The sequence below is a fragment of the Mesocricetus auratus genome, unplaced genomic scaffold, assembly GCF_017639785.1.
Source record: "Mesocricetus auratus isolate SY011 unplaced genomic scaffold, BCM_Maur_2.0 Super-Scaffold_100010, whole genome shotgun sequence".
In the NCBI taxonomy this organism is placed as follows: Eukaryota; Metazoa; Chordata; class Mammalia; order Rodentia; family Cricetidae; genus Mesocricetus; species Mesocricetus auratus.
In genome coordinates, this window is record NW_024429194.1 from 85,775,059 (window position 1) to 85,794,006 (window position 18,948).

The window sequence follows — 18,948 nt, forward strand, 5'->3', positions numbered from 1 at the left end:
GCCCTTGGGGTCACCACAGCTGCCTCCTGCCAGGCTGCAACACTCGCAGCACTACTGGGTTGCAAACAAGGGTTCCCCATTTTAAGAATCTGCAGGATTAGGTTGGAGCTCACTCTGATGGACCATGGCTCCCAACACGCCCTGGTACCCAGACAGGTGGACTGGAAGTATGAGGCCTTGTGAAAAGGCAAGGCCTTTTGTCCTCAGTTCTACTTCAAGCAAACTGAAGAGTTTCCAGAGGCCACACCACCACACTGAGCCCGCAGCTGAGAGCAGAGAGCTCCATCTCCTCCCACAGAGCCCACGGCAAAACCAGGTCAGCAATGTGGGAAGGAGGCGGACACCTACGGTAACAATGGAGCAGGTGGTAGTTAGTGGGGAAGACAAAGGACAGGGCCTTGGCAGCAGCACAGCAGCCCTTCTGGCCTTGCCTGAAGGCTGTGGAACAGCCTGGTCCAAGGCCTCCAGCTCAAGAAGGCAGGGCAGGCAGTGGATGGAGTCTGAGTTCGCTGCGCCCTCTGGAGGCTGACCATCAGACTGTAGGCTTTGGAACCAGACACAGAAGGTGTGGTTGCCAATGGGGAACAGCTGCCTCTAAAATGGGGGAAACTGGGACCTGCACAGGGGCCTAAAGCCATGGAATTAGGGACAAAGAACTCTAGAAAACAGCATTAGATGTCCTTCAGCGGCGACCTGCTTTCTTTTCTCTGGGGCCTGAATCCTCTGCCCTCTCCCAAACACAGGTCCCTTCCTATTTGGCATTTGTTTTGTTCCGTGGATGGGCACAGGAGACGAGTCACCGAGGTTAGACCGAGACAGGGTCCACAGGGCTGGTTGTCAGCGGCCCTCCACAGCGGCACAGAACCTGGCTGTACCAAATGATACCTCCCAGACGCAGGATTCCGATTCAGTTTAGAAGTCACCTCCTGTGGCAGACTGCCCCCAGAGACCCGGTTCCTGCCAGATTCATTAGTCAGCCACAGGACTGGGCCTACTCAGAAAGAATAAAGCAGACCAAGGTGTCATGACCAATTTTCACATTGTTGTCTCTCCAACCACAAGTACACCCCATTTTCAACCAGGCTGGAGAAGTCTGGGTTGGGTCAGAGCCTCTAGGACCCCTTTGTCACTATGGCAGTAGAGGGACTTTGGCTCTGCTGGCCCCTCCCCAGAGCTTAGGGTAGAGCTCCATGCAGCCGCCCCACCTCCACGAAGGCCTCCACACAGCGATCGATGTCCTCTTCACTGTGTACCGCCGAGATCTGCACCCGGATCCGAGCCTTGCCCTTAGGGACCACAGGGTAACTGAATCCGATGACAAAGATGCCTGAGAAGACACCAAAGGCACACAGAGGTAGATAGGCTTCGGGGCCATGACACGTAAGGGCCTGCTGTCCCAAGGCCCACCCACAGAGAATGAGAGAGCTGCTGAACTCAGACACGGTGCTACCTCGTAGTCTGGGGTTGTCACGTTTGGATAGACGGCTGACCCCCAGGCCTGGGGAGGCTCTGCAGTCTATAGGTATTCTCTTCTCTGGGGACACTGCCCCTGGTCCTCTTACCTTTCTTTTTTTTTTTGGTTTTTCGAGACAGGGTTTCTCTGTGGCTTTGGAGGCTGTCCTGGAACTCGCTTGGTAGTCCAGGCTGGTCTCGAACTTACAGAGATCCGCCTGCCTCTGCCTCCCAAGTGCTGGGATTAAAGGCGTGCACCACCAACGCCCGGTCCTCTTACCTTTCTTTAACATGTCATCTGCCATTTGAGAAGACAACCGGGCATCGCCCAACATAACAGGGCAGATGGGGTGATCGGCTCCTGAGACAGTGAAGCCAGCAGCTTCCATCTTACTGCGGAACCTGAGGACACAGCTGAATGTCACGGGTAGCTGAAGTGAAGCCAGAGGAAGAGGCCCAGGGTCTGTGCCCATGTCTGAGAGGAAGGGAAGACAGAAGTACGGACCAAAGGGCAGGTGAGGCGCAGGCGGGGCAGACAGAAGCAGGCACAAGGGGAGGTGGGAAAGGATGACAAGAAGGGCACAGGGGACAGGAGGCGGACGCCGTGATGACGGCGAAGGAAAAGAGGGGTGCACGCAAGAAGAGGAAGACAGGCCTGCAGCTGCCGCCTCCTCCCCCACCCGCTCCAGCCCCTGGCGCCATACCGCCTGGTCTTGGCAGCTATAGACTGGATGATGGCATTGTCCTCCATGAGCAGGTCCAGGGCCTTAGAAGCACAGCCAACAACAGCAGGGGGCAGACTGTTGGAGAAGAGGTAGGGCCGAGAACGCTGTCGAAGCAGGGCTATCAGAGGCTCAGGCCCGGTGGTATAGCCCCCTGAAGACAGAGGACAATGTGAAGAGGAGCTAGTCAGGCGCCAGGAACTGCCCCCAACCCCTCCTATAGTCCATACTGCCCTCCCCTCCATGTCCCCTCCCCCCCTTCCCTACCCCATACAAGGCAGGCCCTGCCTGCGGGGAAGGAGACCCCACAGACAGGGTTCCGTAGGCACCTGATGCTCCGCCCAGCGCCTTCCCCAGAGTGGAGTTGATGATGGTGACCTGGTCCGTCACCCCTAGCAGCTCATCTGTGCCCCTGCAGAGGAAGCAACCACTGCTGCCACTGGCCTCCTGACTTCCCACCCACCTTCAGAAGCCCCCACCCAGGCCTCAAATGCTCCCACCGTCCGGTGGGCCCAAGAAAGCCAGTGGCATGGCATTCATCCACAAAGACCAGGGCACCGTAGCGGGCAGCGAGGCTGCAGATCTCTTGTAGAGGAGCAATGTCACCATCCATGGAGAAGGCCCCATCTGTGGCCACCAGGCGCAGTCGGTGCTTCTGCGGGACAGAAGAGAGCAGGGGATAAGTAGCAGGACCAAGCCACCCACTCTTCCACTGCCTTGGGGCTGTACCCTGAGCTAATCCATCTCCTCCAAGCTCAGCCAACGAGCCCTGGCCCTGATAAGGGGCTCAGACCTCCCCAACCTGACCCAGACCTCCAGAGGGCAGGCTGGAGCGGGGCCAGGTCCTAGTCATATCCTCACACCTGCTGCTCAGGTCTTGCTGACCTCAGGCCATGTGGAGCTATAGTCTTGGCACAAGGGATGATGAGGTCCAAAGGGCTCCTTCAGCCCTTCCGGCTATTTGTGAAAAGGGAGCCCCTCACGCCTAATTTCCTTGAGCAGGGGAGTTGGGCCTTTCTCCGGAGCCCAGGGCCTCCACCCACCTGGGCCTCCTTCAGCTTGGCTTCCAGGTCGGCCATGTCCAGGTGGCGGTAACGGTACTTGTGGGCCTTGCACAGCCGGATGCCGTCAATGATGGAGGCATGGTTCAGCTCGTCTGACAGGACTGCATCCTCAGGTGTCAGCAGAGCCTGTGGGGAGGAGCTCCTGTATAGCCACCCAGGAGTTCCCCTTCCCCATTAACCTCCCCCAAGGCAAAACTCTACCTCTACCCGGGTGCCTAGGGCCAGATGAAAACTTCAGGTCAGCACCAGGCCCCTCCCCCCTGCCCTCTAGTTTACATCGGCTGCTCTGTGGCACCGACACTCTGTCATGCTCCCCCAGCTGCCCGCCTCCGAGTCATCCACAGCCTCTACGTACCTCAAATAGGCCGGCATTGGCATCGAAGCAGCTGGGGTAGAGGATGGCATCCTCACGCTGGTGGAAACGGGCTATCTTGGCTTCTAGATTCTTGTGGATGCTCTAAAGGATACGGGCAGGTTGACGGTGAGTGCCTGTGGGCTTTGTGGGGCGAGTCCTAGAGGACCACTAGCAGACCCAGTGCAGAAGGCCTGGGGCCTCGGCCACACCCTTCCTTTGGCACCACACGGGTGACTCCTGGAGCCTTGGACTGCAGCAGCTGCTCCCGCTGTGGAGGACGAGGCCTGGAAGGTCTCGGGTCCTCGGTGGACCTTTGTGTCCCGGGGGGTCTGTCTAGAGTTTGGATTCTGAGTGATGCTGGGGTCAGAAGATATGTCTTCACATCAGACTGTCTTTTTCTCCACAGCAAAGAGGATCACATTAAGTAAGGCTATGTTTATTTGGGGCTGTAAGTCTTAGATTTGGGAGCTGTTTGGTCTGACTCAGGAGTTTTATTAGAAAGTAAATACATGAAAACCGAGTGTAAGCCAGGCAGTGGTGGCGCACGCCTTTGATCCCAACACTCAGGAGGCAGAGGCAGGTGGATCTCTATGAGTTTGAGGCCAGCCTGATCATATAGCCAGGATAGCTGAGGCTACACAAAGAAACAAAACAACAACAACAAAAAGAAACAAATAAAGGAAGGAGGGAAAAGAAAGAATGAAAGGAAAGAAAAGAAAACATATGCTCTGATCCCAGCACTCAGGATACAGAGGCAGGCAGATCTCTGAGTTTGAGGCCAGCCTGGTCTACAGAGCAAGTTTCAGGACAGCCAGGGCTCCACAGAGAAACCCTGTCTAGAAACAAATCAAAAACGAATGGAAACAAAAACCAGAGGCGGGGGGTTCTTGCCTGTGTTCATTCGCTCTCACTTTCAATGAGGTCACTGAGAAACATGGACTCTTTCAAAAGTGCTGACCGAGATGAGACCTCATGGCCCTGGCTAGCCTAGCCTGGAACTCTAACCCAGAAAGATCTGCCTGCCTCTCTTCAGCGTGTGGCAGCACGCTTGGCCTAGGAGTGTGGACCCTTACATAATGTACTTGGGTTCCAGTCCCACTATAAAGTTTGTGCTTTGGATAATTAATTAGTCTCTTTTGGCTTTGGTGACCCAGTGTCAATAACATGGATAAATGGATAAGAACAGCACTGATTGCTTGGGACTGTTAAGGGAATTAATGGATTGATCGATGTATTTTCCCCCCTTTTTGGTTTTTCATGACAGGATTTCTCTGTGTAGCTTTGGAGCTCATTCTGGAGCTTGCTCTGTAAATTAGGCTAGCCTCAAACTCACAGAGATCTACCTGCCTCTGCTCCTGAGTGCTGGGATCAAAGGTGAGCGCCACCAACGCCTGGCAGCTGTGGTGTTCTTAGAGGTACCTGGAACACAGCAGGCACTATGTAAGTTTTGGTTTTGAAGCAAAGGTGGGAGTTTATTAAGAGAAAAAGATTACCATTTTAAAAATTAACTCTTTGCTTTTGATTGTTTTTGTTTTTGAGACTAGGTTTCTCATAGCTCTGGCCATCCTGGAACTCATTCTATAGAGCTAGCTGGACTCCAACTCTGCATTCTGAGGGCTGGAATTAAAGATACCTCTGCATGGCTAGCTTTTTGCTCTTTAAAAAAAAATATGTGGGGCCGGGCATTGGTGGCGCACGCCTTTAATCCCAGCACTCGGGAGACAGAGGCAGGCGGATCTCTGTGAGTTCGAGACCAGCCTGGACTACCAAGTGAGTTCCAGGACAGCCTCCAAAGCCACAGAGAAACCCTGTCTCGAAAAACCAAAAAAAAAAAAAAAATGTGTCTGGGTGTGCACATGTGTGGAGGTCAGAGGGCAGCTTTTGGGCATCAGTTCTCTCTTTGACTGTGACTTCTGGGGATGGAACTCAGGTTGTCAGGCTGACACAGCTGGTGCGTTTACCTGCAGCGCCATCTTGCTGGGTTTATTTATTTATTTATATTTATTTTTTGGTTTTTCGAGACAGGGTTTCTCTGTGGCTTTGGAGGCTGTCCTGGAACTCGCTTGGTAGTCCAGGCTGGTCACGAATTTACAGAGATCCGCCTGCCTCTGCCTCCCGAGTGCTGGGATTAAAGGCGTGTGCCACCAACGGCTAGCTTTGCTGGGTTTATTAAACTTGAATGGGTTTAATGTGGGTAGGAGTGGGCATTAGGGAGGAAAAGCACTCTAGAGAACGGCAGTCCATACCCAGTGGTGGGAGAAGACTTCTTGAGACCTGCCATCAGCCTCATGTTTATGTTAACTTATTTTATATCATTTACAAATCAGTTACTACTCATATCTAATATTATCATAAATTTTAATATGAGCTAATATTTATACTGTGGACCGGAGACCATTCTAAAGCAGCTTTAAATGTATTAACTGCCACCTGTAGCAAGTCTACCAAGTATTATAATGTAATGTACTGATGAAGAGGCAGAGGAAGGCCAGGCAGGGTGGTACATGCTTTTAATCTAAAAGCAATGGGAGGAAGAGGCAGGTGGATCCATGTGATTTGAGGCCAGCCTGGTCTACATGGGGAGTTCCAGGCCCACTAGAACTACATATTGAGACCCTGTCTTAAAACAAAGAGCAAAATAGGGAGGCTAAGACACTGCCTTAGTGGCACAGCGTGTGCATGGCATCCTGGAGACTGTGTCAAACCAGATACCTCTAAACCCTCCACATCTCCAGCGCTGCCTTCTGCCCCTTTCCTGCAGAATGGCAGGTGTTCTGGCCTACAGGTGAGAATCAGGAGCTCAGAGGTCAAGTTCCTGGTTCCGGGCTTCTCAGAAGAGGCCTGCCCCGGCCTTGCAGTGGGCCCTGGGCTCCGTGCCCCGGCCACTGCCCCGTGCCCCGGGCTTGCAGTGGGCCCCATGCCCCGGCCACTGCCCTGTGCCCCGGCCTTGCAGTGGGCCCCGTGCCCCGGGCTTGCAGTGGGCCCCATGCCCCGGCCACTGCCCTGTGCCCCGGCCTTGCAGTGGGCCCCATGCCCCCTGCCCCAGCCACTGCCCCGTGCCCCGGGCTTACAGTGGGCCCCGGCCACTGCTCCATGCCCCGGGCTTGCAGTGGGCCCCATGCGCCCTGGGATTAGCCGTGCTGGCTGAACCAGCCCTGTTGACTGGAAGCAGACAGCTGGGGCCAGGGCCGCTCAACACCTGCTGTACCTGGGTGCCACAGATGAAGCGAGTAGAGCTGAGGCCAGCTCCAAACTCCTCCAGAGCCTGCAGGCCTGCCTGGATCACCTCAGGGTGGCTGCTCAGGCCCAAGTAGTTATTGGCACAGAAGTTGAGGATTCCTGAAGTGGAGAAGACCAACAATACAGTTCAGGAGAGCAAAGAAGGGCCTGCAAGGACCACAGTGTCAGGCCCGGGACTGGGGCCAGCGGGAAGTCAACTTGGATTTGCCCTTGAGAGGCAGACAGCTGCACACATGACCCATTCTGGGGAGAAGCCAGAGGCTTTGAATCCACTGCCACAGTGCAGGAGGGTGAGGAGAAGTTTGTCCCTCTCTGCCTTGAAGGATGTAATGGTTTTTTTTTTTTTGGTTTTTCGAGACAGGGTTTCTCTGTATTGTTTTGGAGGCTGTCCTGGAACTCGCCCGGCTGAAGGATGTAATGTTTCAAACCTGGCTATGAATAACATCCCATCTGAGAGGGTCCCAGACCTTCCTCACAGGGTCAAACCATCATCATCTTGGTTTTGCTTTTCTTGATTGTGAAAGAGGCTGCCAATGCTCACTCATCTGCTGCCCAGGAGTTGCATCTCCAGAGGGGTGTCTCTGAGACCTCAGTTTTCAATCTTAAAAAGTTAATACAGGCCTGGCGGTGGTGGTGCACGCCTTTAATCCCAGCACTCAGGAGGCAGAGGCAGGCGGATCTCTGTGAGTTTGAGGTCAGCCTGGTCTACAGAGAGAGTTCCAGGACAGCCTCCAAAACAATACAGAGAAACCCTGTCTGGAAAAAAAAAAAAGTTAATACAGTTGGCCCCAGGGAATTTCGGCCTGAGGAAGGGACAGCTCATGACCTGGGGCCAGCACAAAGAGTCTAAGAACTTGGTTATCTAAATGTCTCATCTTTGCTTGTGGTGTGTGAGTGCTGGGACCTGAACTCACAGCCCTAGGTGTGCTGGGCAAGCACTGTGCCCCTGAATCACACCCTAGCCTGTTGTCTCTCTCTCTCTGAAGTCACGTGGGGAAAGCAGTTTCGTCACTCTCTAGTCCTCTTTAGGAGAAGACAGGCAGACACAGGTACTTCTGCAGACCTAACCCTCTTACTTGCTTAAACTTTAACCTCTCTGGTGGAAGCTGACCTTCCATTCCAATATCCTGTGACACTGGAGCTAGCCAGTGTTTCCCCAGATTTCTGGGGAAATCTGCTTGCATTTCACCTTCTTCCTTTCTCTCTGATTTATTTTTATTTATTTGTTTGCTTTGGGTTTTTGAGACAGGATTTCTCTGTGTAGCCCTGGATGCCCTGGATCCCTATAGCTCTGTAGATCAGGCTGGCCACGAACTCGCAAAGATCCGCCTGCCTCTGCCTCCTGAGTGGTAGGCTTAAAGGCGTGCTTCCTTTCAATGAGAATTGGTCTCTCTAGCCCCAAAGTGGTGACACAAGCCTGTAATCCCTGCACTGGGGAGGCAGAGGCAGGCGCTCACGGCCAGCCTGATTTACAGAGTGGATCCCAGGACAACCAGGGATCCACAGAGAAATCCTGTCTCGAAAAACTAAGACGGAAAAAAAAAGGAACTTGTCTCTCATGCATATTTCATCAGGAATAAAGACTTAGGAACTGGTAACCTTTACACATTGGGCTCAGTGAATGAATGAGGGTTTTTGTCTAATCACTCTTTCTGGAAGCAGGGCGTAGGAGACCAGTGCAGCTGGATAGCGCTCTCTTTTTCTCACAAGGTTGGGTCTCTTTGCAGCACAACCCCCCAACCCCCGGGGCCCAAAAGGTGCTGACAGGCAAATCACCTCCCTCCGTCGAAACAGGTTTAAACAGGTGGAGTTTACTCTAGGACGCCATAGTGTGCCTGAGAGTCTGGAAGGAGACTATGCATGCATGTGCCTCCCCCGCATCCACCCTAGGGCCTCCATTGCATGCAAGTCCTGGAAGGGCTCTTGGCCACCTGGCCAGATACGATGACCCCCCAGCAGGGGAAGTTACCTCCGGGGATACCATCCACGCGGATGCACGGTCCCTGGCGGGACGTGATCACTCGCTCACTCCTCCAGGTGCCAGCCCCGCGGATCCCTTCCAGCTCGCCCTCTACGATGCCGCGCAGCTGCGCCAACGCTGAGTGCGCGCGGCGGCCGGGTGACAACTTCGCGCGCCACACGCTGCTGACCCACATCGCGCCCACGGGACGGAATGAATGCGCCTGCCAGCCAGCCGCCTAGCTCGCCCTGTCACGTGGCGTGGGCAGGGCCCCGACAGCCAATTGGAGCAATGGGAGCTTTCTTTAAGGGGCTGGTGAGGCGGTCCTGCCCGCAGGCGGAGCCTGACGCCACCTACAGGCGACGAAAGTGGATTGATTTGTAAGTCAAACCCCGGGAGGTCCGCGCTGGGGAAGCGACTTCAGGGCATCCCCTCCCCACACACCCGCCTCTCCCGAGGACCCGCCACCGTGCCTCGCCGACCGCCTCCTGCCGGTCCAGGGTTCTAGTCTCTCCCCAAAGCTTCGCTTTTTCCCGGCGCTAACGTGGCGCCAGCTCTCCCCCACATTACCCATCCGATTGCTACTCTCCTCCGGTTGAGGAAAACGCACCACTCAGATTTTTTTCCAGTTTTATTATTTTAAACTTTAAAATGACAACCACAGCAACTTTTTTCCGGCAATTATAACACTTGTTTAAAAAGGGGAAAGGGGCGCGAGTTTCCTATTTTATTAAAATAAGGGAAAGACAACTGTACAGGTTTTTTCTCCCAGCTCCCGAAGTGAGACTAAGTACTAGTCTTAGATATGGATATATACATATACACACATGCACACAATCCTGGCTCTCTAAAGCTACCTAGCAAATTCAAATCAACTGTGTCTTACAGTGCACTCCCTGCCTCTCCCCCTCCTGGGCTACTTAGGAAAGGTTCAAACAGTAAAAGCAGTTGGAGTTTTACGTGGCAGCTGGTAAAACCGAAGCCGCACCAAGCAAAGCCACATCTCGTACAGGAAGGAAAAAGAAAAGAACAAAGTCCTCCTAGGACACAAATCTTCAATCGTGTGGAAAAAAACCCAAGTTTCCACAGGCACACGGAGGCACTTGGCTGACTCCCCCACCCTCCCCCTATGTCCACTCCCATTTAACAAGAGACTGCTGAAAAGACCCCCCTCCCTCCTCAATGGCTACACCCTGACTGTGAGAAGCAAGGGTTTCTCCAACCAGCTGTCACCTGGACCCCTTTTCCCCTGTAGACAATGGGTTATGTGACAAGAAAACCCAGGTCCCCAGCGGCTCACCACTGCTCAGGGCAGCCCAGGGATATTTCCCCCCTCCCTGGGGGGTCACCCTCTGCTTTGCACCAAAGGTCCCGAAGCTCTCACAAGGGATGGATGAGCAGCTTAAAGCCTTAAAAAGACAAACTTCAGTTCCTAGGTCCCCTCATCTAGCCAGAACTTTGCCAGTTCCATTTGCCTTCACAGTAAACAAACCTCCCAACGAAACACCCACCCCCACCCTAACCCCATAAGGTTAAATATCAAAACAGGGGGAAAAAAAAAGAGTACATCTTCATCATTTCAAAGATGAGGTCTGTGGCTGTCCTTGCACAATGGGCTAAGGAAAGGGGAATCGTTCCAATGTCTGTCTGAGGAATCCGAACTGTCCTTTTTGTAAAGTCAGGATAGAATGGGCAAAGGGCTGCAGAAGGGATCAAGAGAGAAATGTATTTACAGAGAACAGGAGGGAGGGAGGAGTGTCACAAGCAAAGCCGTCGTTGTCACTTCTTCTTGCTGGCCCTCTTGGCACTGGACTTGGCTTTGGGCTTCACGGGTTTGGCCTTCTTGGGTTTGGTTGTCTTGACTGGCTTGGCTTTGACAGTCTTGGGCTTTTTGGCTTTCTTGGGCGTGGCAGCCGGCTTCTTGGCCTTCTTGACAGGGGTGGCTTTGGGTTTCTTGCTCGGGGCTTTGGCGGCAGCCTTCTTGGGCTTGGCTGCCTTCTTTGGAGCGGCCACTTTCTTGACTTCCTTCTTGGTCTTCTTGAAAGCCACCGACCTCTTGGGCTCATCGCCCTTGGCCAGCCTGAAAGAGCCCGAGGCGCCCACCCCTTTGGTTTGCTTGAGAACCCCGGTGGTCACCAGGCGCTTGATGGACAACTTGATCTGGGAGTCGGCGTTCTCACCCACCTTGTAGTGGCTCTTGATATACTTTTGGATGGACTGGCGCGAGGAGCCGGCGCGGTTCTTCTCTGCCTGGATGGCAGCCACGATCATATCGGAATACTTGGGATGGTCAGTGGACTTCTTGGAGGCCTTGGCCCGTTTGGGCTTCGCCGCAGGGGCGGACGTGGAGTTCTCGGTCATGGTGGCCGGCCTGCGCCTGCTGTTGAAAGAGCCTTCCGAAGGGCCAGCCCTCGCGGTTGGCTGGGCGCGACCCGAGCCGGGGTCTGCTCTCCCGCTCGCCTAGCAGGCCAGACGCGGGCGACGCACGGCCCCTGTCCTCCCCGGCGCGGGTCGCCTGCGGGCTCGCGGGCTGCTCTGCGCGGCCCAGCCCCCACCGCTCTGCCGCTCGTCCGGCGCCCGGCGCTGCCTCCGCCTCCTCGGCCTCCCTTTTCCCAGCTCTGCGTCTGGCGCTCGGGCGGCGCATCCGGGTATTTAGCGGCGGCGGGCGGACCGCGGTGAGGACTGGGCTGCTGGCTGCCTGCTCCCGGCCCGGAATGGCGCCGCGCCGCCGCCATCTGTGTTTCTTCCGCCGAGCAAACCCGACCTTTCCCGGCGCTCCAGGCCCTCCCGCTGCCCGCTGTCTCTCGGGGTCCCTGCCCGGCTCCCTAGGCTTCCCCGCTGGGGACCCAGGCGCCCCGGCCGCTGTCCCCCGCGCCCGCCACGAGCCCCAAACTGCGCCGAGGAGCGCTGAGGCGCCGGCACATTTCCCCTTTGCGGGGGGCTGGCTCTGCGGGGCCCGGGAGCCCCCGGGCTTGAGACCCCCCGTAGGAAAGCTCACCCCTGGGACTACCAGAGTTCCCACTCCCGGCCCGCTGCGGGGTCCCCCAGCCTGGCGGAACAGGGCAGAAGCGGCCCCAACTAACACACGCCGCCCCGAGCTGGGCGACTCCCAGCCGGGCCGAGTCGGGACAAGGGGGGAGGGGTCGTCTCCCCGGGGTCCGGCCACCTCTTGGGGGTCACCCGGCCGCAGGCCCCCCAGCACCCCTAAGCCTTCTCTGTCCCCGGGGCCTTCAAGGAAACTTTCCCTGGAAGAGTTGGAAGGGACGCTTCAAACTTTGTCCCTTCCCCCTCTTGAGTCTCCTCTCCCTTCGACGCGCCCCCAGTTCGCTGCGTGGGGATTCCTGCTTGAACCCGAGCCCCCAAAGCTTCCTGGGACCCCTGGGAGATGGGGACTGGCTTCCTGGGTGCCCTGCTCTCCTCAAAGGCGCCCCCCACATCTCCCATACATCCGAACCTAAGAGTTCATTTACATGCCTTCATAGCTTGGGAGTTTCCTAGTTTTGGGGGTGTGCGTAGCAGGACCGCGAGGCCCACCCTGGGGGGTGAAGCTCCCTCTCCCACTGGCCTCTGGAAAGTTAGGGTGTGCCTGATGGGGTGCAGCACACATCGTTGGCGCTGACCAGAGACTGTCCTCTGGGCCGCTGAGATGAGCAGAGGCTCTGTGTGCTTTGGAGCGAGTCCTCCTTTCTCTGGTCGGGACTTAGGTCTGCAGTCCTTCGGGGAGCCGGGGTCGGGACCACAGCCCTTTTGCTGGGAAGACGCCATGCCCTTGTTATAAAATGTGTCTACCTTTCCAGCCCGGCTCGGCACAAATCCATGAAGTGAGCAAGGGGCTCCGCCGTCTGTAGTGCGACCTGGGGCTGTTGGGAGGCCTAGGCTCCTAGGGACTTTAGAGATAAGCTGAAGACATTCCCAGGGAGCCTGGAACCTCTTGTCTGCAGTCTACCTCCTCCAAATGCCAGGATGGCTAGGGCAAGATAATAAGCCTCCCCCCACCTCAACACCACAGGTTGGTGTAGGGAAAAGGGGCCAGTCAAAGAAACACACCCTGAGCAGAGCCAAAGAAACACACTTTGGCCCTGCAACCAGAACCAAAGAAATGTGCCCTGACCCTGAAACCAGTGCCAGAGGAACACACTTTGTCCCTGGAATCAGAGTCAGTGAAACAAATGCACCCTGGCCCTAAAATTGGAGCCAAAAGGCTAAAAAGGACCAGAGAAAGAAACACACTTTGGCCCTGAAACCAGAGCCAAATCTGACCCTAACCTGTGCAGAAAACTAACCAATCCCTGAGCAGAGCTCTAGCCAATCTGAGCTCAGCACTAAAATCTGACCAATCCCCAGCCTGGAAGCCCTATATAAACCCCGTGTCTGGTCAGCTTGCGTCTGTTCGCGCTACTTGGCTGTCTTCTGTCACTCTGGCAGAGGGCAGCCACTCTCCTGGATCCTTCCCTCCCAATAAACCCCTTGGGTGACCTTTGGGTGAAGATCTTCTTTTGTGGTGGCGACGGAGCAAATGTGACCCTGGGCAGAGCAGAGCAGAGCAGAGCGAGCAGGGCTGTAACACTTGACTTCCCTTGGCAGAGCAGAGTTAGAGCTGAACTGTAGCAACTTCGCCAAGAAACCTCCTACGGAGCAAAACTGCTACACTGGGGAACATCCCCAGCTGGAAGACCCTGTCCTGTGGGAGCGGAGCCGATACACTGGGGAAGCCCTTCCCTGAGGCAAGGCGCAGCTAAGCTTACTGCAACCTGTGGTAGTCCCTGGCTCCCGAGCTCCAGGATACCTTTCCACCTGAGCTGTGTAACACTCAGTATTCTGTGGCTCCCGAGTGCCAGATACCTGACCCATCCCCATCCCAATCTGCCCGAAATGCCTACAGTTAGTCCAAATAATTAGGGGAGGGGAGGAACCAAGGCCCGTGCCTTCACCACAGGCATATACCCAGGTGAAGGGACTGCCGCCAAAGGCCAGCTTAGTTCAAAAGTTCAAGGTTTTTCAGTTCTGATGATGTCAGTGACCCTGAAGTTTCCTAATTTGAAAACATATTCTGGTAGGCTTGTTTGGGTTATTTTGAAAACCAATTCTCTGGGTTTCCATTAGGAACTTTCTGGAGAAGGCTGAGATACCGTACTGCTCTCTCCATCCCTCCCCCAGGTCTATGCATGCCTTAGAATATACACCGAATGACTCAGTGTGGAAGTTTTTTTATTCTCACAGCCCATTACAGCTTGTGAGGTGTTTCCCATTAGTTCCTTGACCCTGCCTGGGTGGTGACTCATACCCACGTTTACCCAGAGGCCTTGGGGCTTGGAAGGAGAGGTGAGAGGCATTGCATTGTGAGGCTCAACTCCCACAGACCCCACACTTTGATTCACCCTTACAGCTCTAACATCTTTACCTGCCAGAATATGAGGACCGGGTGGGGCATCTCCCGCTGCGGCAGGAGATTAGCAGCTCTACCTCCCCGCTGCTGGGGAGTTAGGGAGGAAAGGGGGATCTTTCTGGGAGATGCCAGAGGGTCAAGATGAGAGGGGCTGCCCCAGGCTGGCACTGCAGGGCCAGGGAGGAGGCGGGGTGACTCCCTCCTGGCCACACAATCCCCTCACAGGCGGCTCTCTGGTGCCGCCTTCTGTCGGCCAGACACTGCTATCCGTTCACCCCCACCCCCTACCTGGGTGCCCTTTACAACCCCAGAGCGCTGTGGCAGCCTTCCTGGGAAATGGAGTCTCTGTGTGGAGTCTCCCGGCTACCTTGCTTCTTCTCACAGGCCAAAAAAAAAAAAAAAGAGGGGGGGGCTCTGCTGCCTCTGGGGTTAGTGTGACAGAGAAATGAAGCCTTGCTTGGAAAAACCCATAAATGGAATTAGGGTGGGAATGACGCTCTCGTGGGGGAGGGGCTTACTGAGCCCTTGACTGACTTCTACAAGTTACACACAGGAGTCCCGAAAGGCTTGGTGGCTCTACAAGGGAGCTGCACTCCCCAGCCACTGTCCTTTCCTCTGCCTCCCGGGAAGACCCCCGGCTCACTCTGAGATCAAGATTCCTAACGTGCCGAGTGTGTGTCAGGCACTGAGAACAAAGCCATGCCCAGGAAAGACAAACCCGCCTGTGTGGGCCTGAGATTGGAGTGGGAAACAGGATTACAAGGAAGAAAAGGAACAGTAAAGATTAAATTCGCTACAGCCGTGCCCACCTGTAATCCCAGCACAAGGGAGGCTGAGGCAGGAGGATAGTGGAGAGTCTGAGGTCATCCTGGGCTACATAAATCCTGTTCCAAAAAAGAAAAGAAAATGTTACGTATGTTGGAAAGTGATGATTACAGACAGTAGAGGTTCTCAAAGGGACCTGGTGTTCGCCACCAACACCCAGCAAGTGTGCTTTTTTTCTTTTTTTAAAGCAGCCAACATCTAAGCAAATACTTGAAGGAAGCCGGGCGTTGGTGGCGCACACCTTTAATCCCAGCACTCGGGAGGCAGAGGCAGGCGGATCTCTGTGAGCTCCAGGCCAGCCTGGTCTACAGAGCGAGTTCCAGGTCAGCCTTCAAAACAATACAGAGAAACCCTGTCTCGAAAAACAAAACAAAAAAAAAAACAAAAAAAATGTTTTGAAGGAGGCAAGGAAAGGAGCGGTTCCTGCTACGAGGAAGACTCTTCCATACAGAAGGACAGCCAGGGCAAAGGACGTGTGGCAGGAGCGGCAGAAGCGGCCAGTGCCTGGAACAAGGGCGGTGGGAATGGTGGCTTACACCGTGAGGAGGTGACGGAGGAAGGGGACACCCAGTGTGGGGTATGGTGTGTGCATCGAGGGACTCTGGCTCTTACTAGATGAGGTGGGGCCCCGCCGGAGAGATGTGACTTCACCCACAGCCACCTCCTGCTGCAGAGACAAAGGCAGGACAGGGAGTGGTGGCAGGCACCCAGAGGGACAGAGTGAACAGCAGTGGAGGGATCGGTGTGTGTGTGTGTGTGTGTGTGTGTGTGTGTGTGTGTGTGTGTGTGCTGTGTGTGGGGGGGGGTAGAAGCTGACTCAGATACCAAGAAAGAGAGCAGGGAAGGCCAAGGTGAGTGGGCGGGGCATAGGGAGGAGTAGTGGCCAATGAGAAAGGAGAATGCGGCAGAGGGAAAGAGGCAGTCAGACCAGGGTAGCAAGGACACAATCCCCTGTCCTGTGACTGCTGCCCTCCAGGGGGTGAAAGCTGTGAACAAGGGTCCTCAGAGTCTCTGAACTTCTGTAGGGTCAAAGTTCAGCCTCTGCTCTTCTCATATCTGTCCTTCCTAGATAAGAAGCAGGGCAGTGGGGAGGGTGACGGGAGAGGGGAGGGACAGGAGGGCCCCGAGGGAAAGACAGCTCCGAGGAAGAAGGAGCTGGGCTTTGGAGGACCAGAGCGAGGCTTACTTAGGACCATGGGAGGAGCTCCAGGCTTGTGGGATAGCTTGGGCAGAGCCTGACGGTGGGAAAGTGGGGGGCTGTAGAAATAGGGGGCCTGAAAGGGCAGGGGCTGAGGAGACCCAGCAGAAATGGAAGCGGGGTGCAAGGGGAGGAGTGGGTGACATGGTGGCAGTGTTTGTAGGGATCTCTGGCTGTCTCAGCGTCCAGGGAAGCAGGGTGGGGTGCAGAATCACACAAGAGGACAGAGTGGTAAGTTTGTGAGGCAGGTGAGCGAGGGAGACCTGGCCGGCTCCCAGGTGTTGCACAGGGGCAGGATGTGAACTGTGGGGGAAGGGACATGCTGCCGAGCTCCCAGAGGAGGAGTCCCGTCAGACCCCAAGGCAAGCCCGGAGTGGCTGGAAATGCAAAGGTCTCCAGCAAAGAGGGCTCTCCAGGGAAGTATGGACACAGCAAGGATGCCAGGGGACACAGTCACACGACCTCCAGTCTCAGGAGCACTGCCCCTTGCTGCTTAGCCTGAACCCGCACTGGAAAAGTCCTACTGTGCTCTCAGGCCGGCCGATCAACTCTCCAGCTACCCTCTGGCTTGCCATGTCTTCACTGGCTCTCACTGGGGTTGGTCTTGCATCCCCAGGGAGGGTTTGGCAAAGCCTGACACAGAAAGATGAAGTAGTTGCCCAAGGCCACACAGCTGAACTGGCCAAGCTGGCCGGGCATCGACGTGTTCATCGAGTCCCTCGGCTCCCTCAGAAGGGAGTGGCAGACCTAGCACGCAGGGAGGTCCTGGACATCTGTGTTCTGAAGTACGAGATCGCTCACCCAGTTGTCTCCGATAAGCCCCTGGATTTGAGTGTGTCTTCCAGTGGACAAAGTCCACATCCCCACAAGGAAGAAAACCTTTGGATTTTTCTTCTTGAGGAAAGTCTGTTTAAAATGTGTTCGAGGCCAACTTGGAGTTCCAGGACAGGTTCCAAAGCTACCCAGAGAATCCCTGTCTCAAAAAACAAAAAAACAAACAAAACCCCAAGAAGCTGAAAAACACAATAAACACCAGAAATGTTAAATAGCCATGTTCTCATTCATTAACTGAAAAGCCAGGGTCCTTTGGAAGCCTTGCAAGGGAGGGATACACGGCTTTAGTTTGGACAGTTTCCCAGTGAGTTGAATCCAGACTGTTCTATGCTTCACTCTAGGAAGAGGCCACTGTTTGTTTTCATGATGCTGATGGTAGCGGGACCGCACACACGTCCTGTAACTGTTTCTTTCTTGGGGGGAAGCAAAGTTAAGGATGGAAGCAAGTCCCTTAGCCCTGTGTTACCCAGGCAGGTTCGGTGTCCTCACAAGGGTCCTCAAGCAGGAGACCAGAGAGGGTTATCTCAAGAGAGACTCCCACCTAAGTGGGGATTGGAGGCAGGCAGCTGGAGGAGCTGGGCAAGGTGACAGAAACAGAGAGGCCTGTCCAATGGAGCCTCCAGAAGTGACAGGCCCCAGCTGGCCCAGTGATCTTAGCTCACATTTTTAGACTTCTAACATCCTGACATAATAGAGTAATACATTTGTGTGTGTGTATGTTAGATTAACATAGGGTCCTGCGAGGAAAAAGGAGCTGGGCGGTGGTGGCACTTGCCTTTAATCCCAGCACTCCAGAGGTAGTGGCAGGCGGATCTCTGTGAGTTCGAGGCCAGCCTGTTCTACAGAGTTAGTTCCATGACAGTCAGGCTACACAGAGAAACCCTGTCTTGAAACAAACAAACAGAACCTCACTTCAACAAAGACAGGGTCATATGTACTTCAGGCTTAGCTCAGAATTGTTATATAGTCACAGATGACCTTTCGTTTCTGCATTGCTAGGAGGCCTGTGTGTGCATGTGTGCGTGTGTGCATGCATTTTGAGGCAGGATTTCTCTGTGGCTTTGGAGGCTGTCCTGGAACTAGCTCTTGCAGAGCAGACTGGTCTCAAAGGGCAGAGTACTTTAGAGGACAAATCCACAATCAGGCTGGCTGGGGGTGGTGAGGGAGGCATGGGGAAGGCTCCCTGCTTTCAGGAGCAGAAGCTGGGATAGGTCAGTTAGAGATGTGATGGCTGGGGGCATCTGACTCCAGACCCTTCCTCTGGCAAGCCTTCCCTTGCTGAACCCTCTGGTGGTGGCAGAGTCCCTGAACTCTTGTCAACTTTCGCCCACTTCTCCCCAGTTGTCATCCCACGTGGATTTAGTCAATAGACAGAAAGACAAACACACACTCTCAAAGTCATGCTAATGCAGGGGACAGTCAGTGGCTCAGTTTTAACTGATCTAATTGGACTAGGCAGGAACTCACTCCTCAATTTGCCTTGGAAAGCATCAATAAAGCAAAGGCTGAGGTCCTGTCCCTTCAGGAACATCCTTCCGTCTTCCACACCTCCCTCCCGAGGATCCAAGCTCTGCCCAGGAAGGAAAGGGGCTGCTCCGAAGATAGATGAGAGAGCCGCCTCGGGCTGCAGGTTAAGACACCACATTTCATGCTCTAGGGAAGTCAGAGTCCACGCAGTGACAGATGGCTCACTCCCCTCAGTCAAGCACTTACCAAGTCCCAGCACCCAGCCCTTGCTACTATTCTTTTTTTTTTTTTTTTTTTTTGGTTTTTTCGAGACAGGGTTTCTCTGTGGCTTTGGAGGCTGTCCTGGAACTAGCTGTTATAGACCAGGCTGGTCTCGAACTCACAAAGATCCGCCTGCCTCTGCCTCCCAAGTGCTGGGATTAAAGGCATGCGCCACCAACTCCCG

The 18,948-nt window shown here is 54.9% G+C and overlaps 2 protein-coding genes across 3 annotated transcripts; both read right to left on the reverse strand.

The window, feature by feature from the left end:
- Window positions 1-1,022: 1,022 nt before the first annotated feature.
- On the reverse strand, window positions 1,023-9,038 carry Gcat (glycine C-acetyltransferase). Of its 2 annotated transcripts, XM_005066973.4 has the most exons (9): window positions 8,803-9,035; window positions 6,802-6,932; window positions 3,594-3,695; window positions 3,218-3,364; window positions 2,675-2,829; window positions 2,504-2,586; window positions 2,157-2,328; window positions 1,733-1,854; window positions 1,023-1,327 (listed from the first exon to the last, which is right to left on the reverse strand). In XM_005066973.4, the coding sequence occupies exons 1-9, from the start codon at window positions 8,987-8,989 to the stop codon at window positions 1,176-1,178; spliced, it is 1,251 nt and encodes a 416-aa protein (XP_005067030.1). In that variant the 5' UTR covers window positions 8,990-9,035; the 3' UTR covers window positions 1,023-1,175. The 2 variants fall into 2 exon arrangements, with proteins under 2 accessions (XP_005067030.1, XP_040610103.1); XM_040754169.1 differs by lacking the exon at window positions 1,023-1,327 and having other exon boundaries at window positions 1,792-1,927; window positions 8,803-9,038.
- Window positions 9,039-9,406: 368 nt separating this feature from the next.
- LOC101827473 (histone H1.0) lies at window positions 9,407-11,349 on the reverse strand. Its single transcript, XM_013111022.3, has one exon. The coding sequence runs from the start codon at window positions 11,152-11,154 to the stop codon at window positions 10,573-10,575; it is 582 nt and encodes a 193-aa protein (XP_012966476.1). The 5' UTR covers window positions 11,155-11,349; the 3' UTR covers window positions 9,407-10,572.
- Window positions 11,350-18,948: the final 7,599 nt, after the last annotated feature.

Coding starts and splice junctions, on each gene's coding strand:
- Gcat (XM_005066973.4), bottom strand. CDS start 8,989: ATGTGGGTCAGCAGCGTGTGGCGCGCGAAGTTGTCACCCGGCCGCCGC. Junction 6,933..8,802: donor CGTGGATGGTATCCCCGGAG/GTAACTTCCCCT, acceptor TCTCCACTTCAG/GAATCCTCAACTTCTGTGCC. Junction 2,329..2,503: donor GGCGCTGGGCGGAGCATCAG/GTGCCTACGGAA, acceptor CTCTGTCTTCAG/GGGGCTATACCACCGGGCCT.
- LOC101827473 (XM_013111022.3), bottom strand. CDS start 11,154: ATGACCGAGAACTCCACGTCCGCCCCTGCGGCGAAGCCCAAACGGGCC.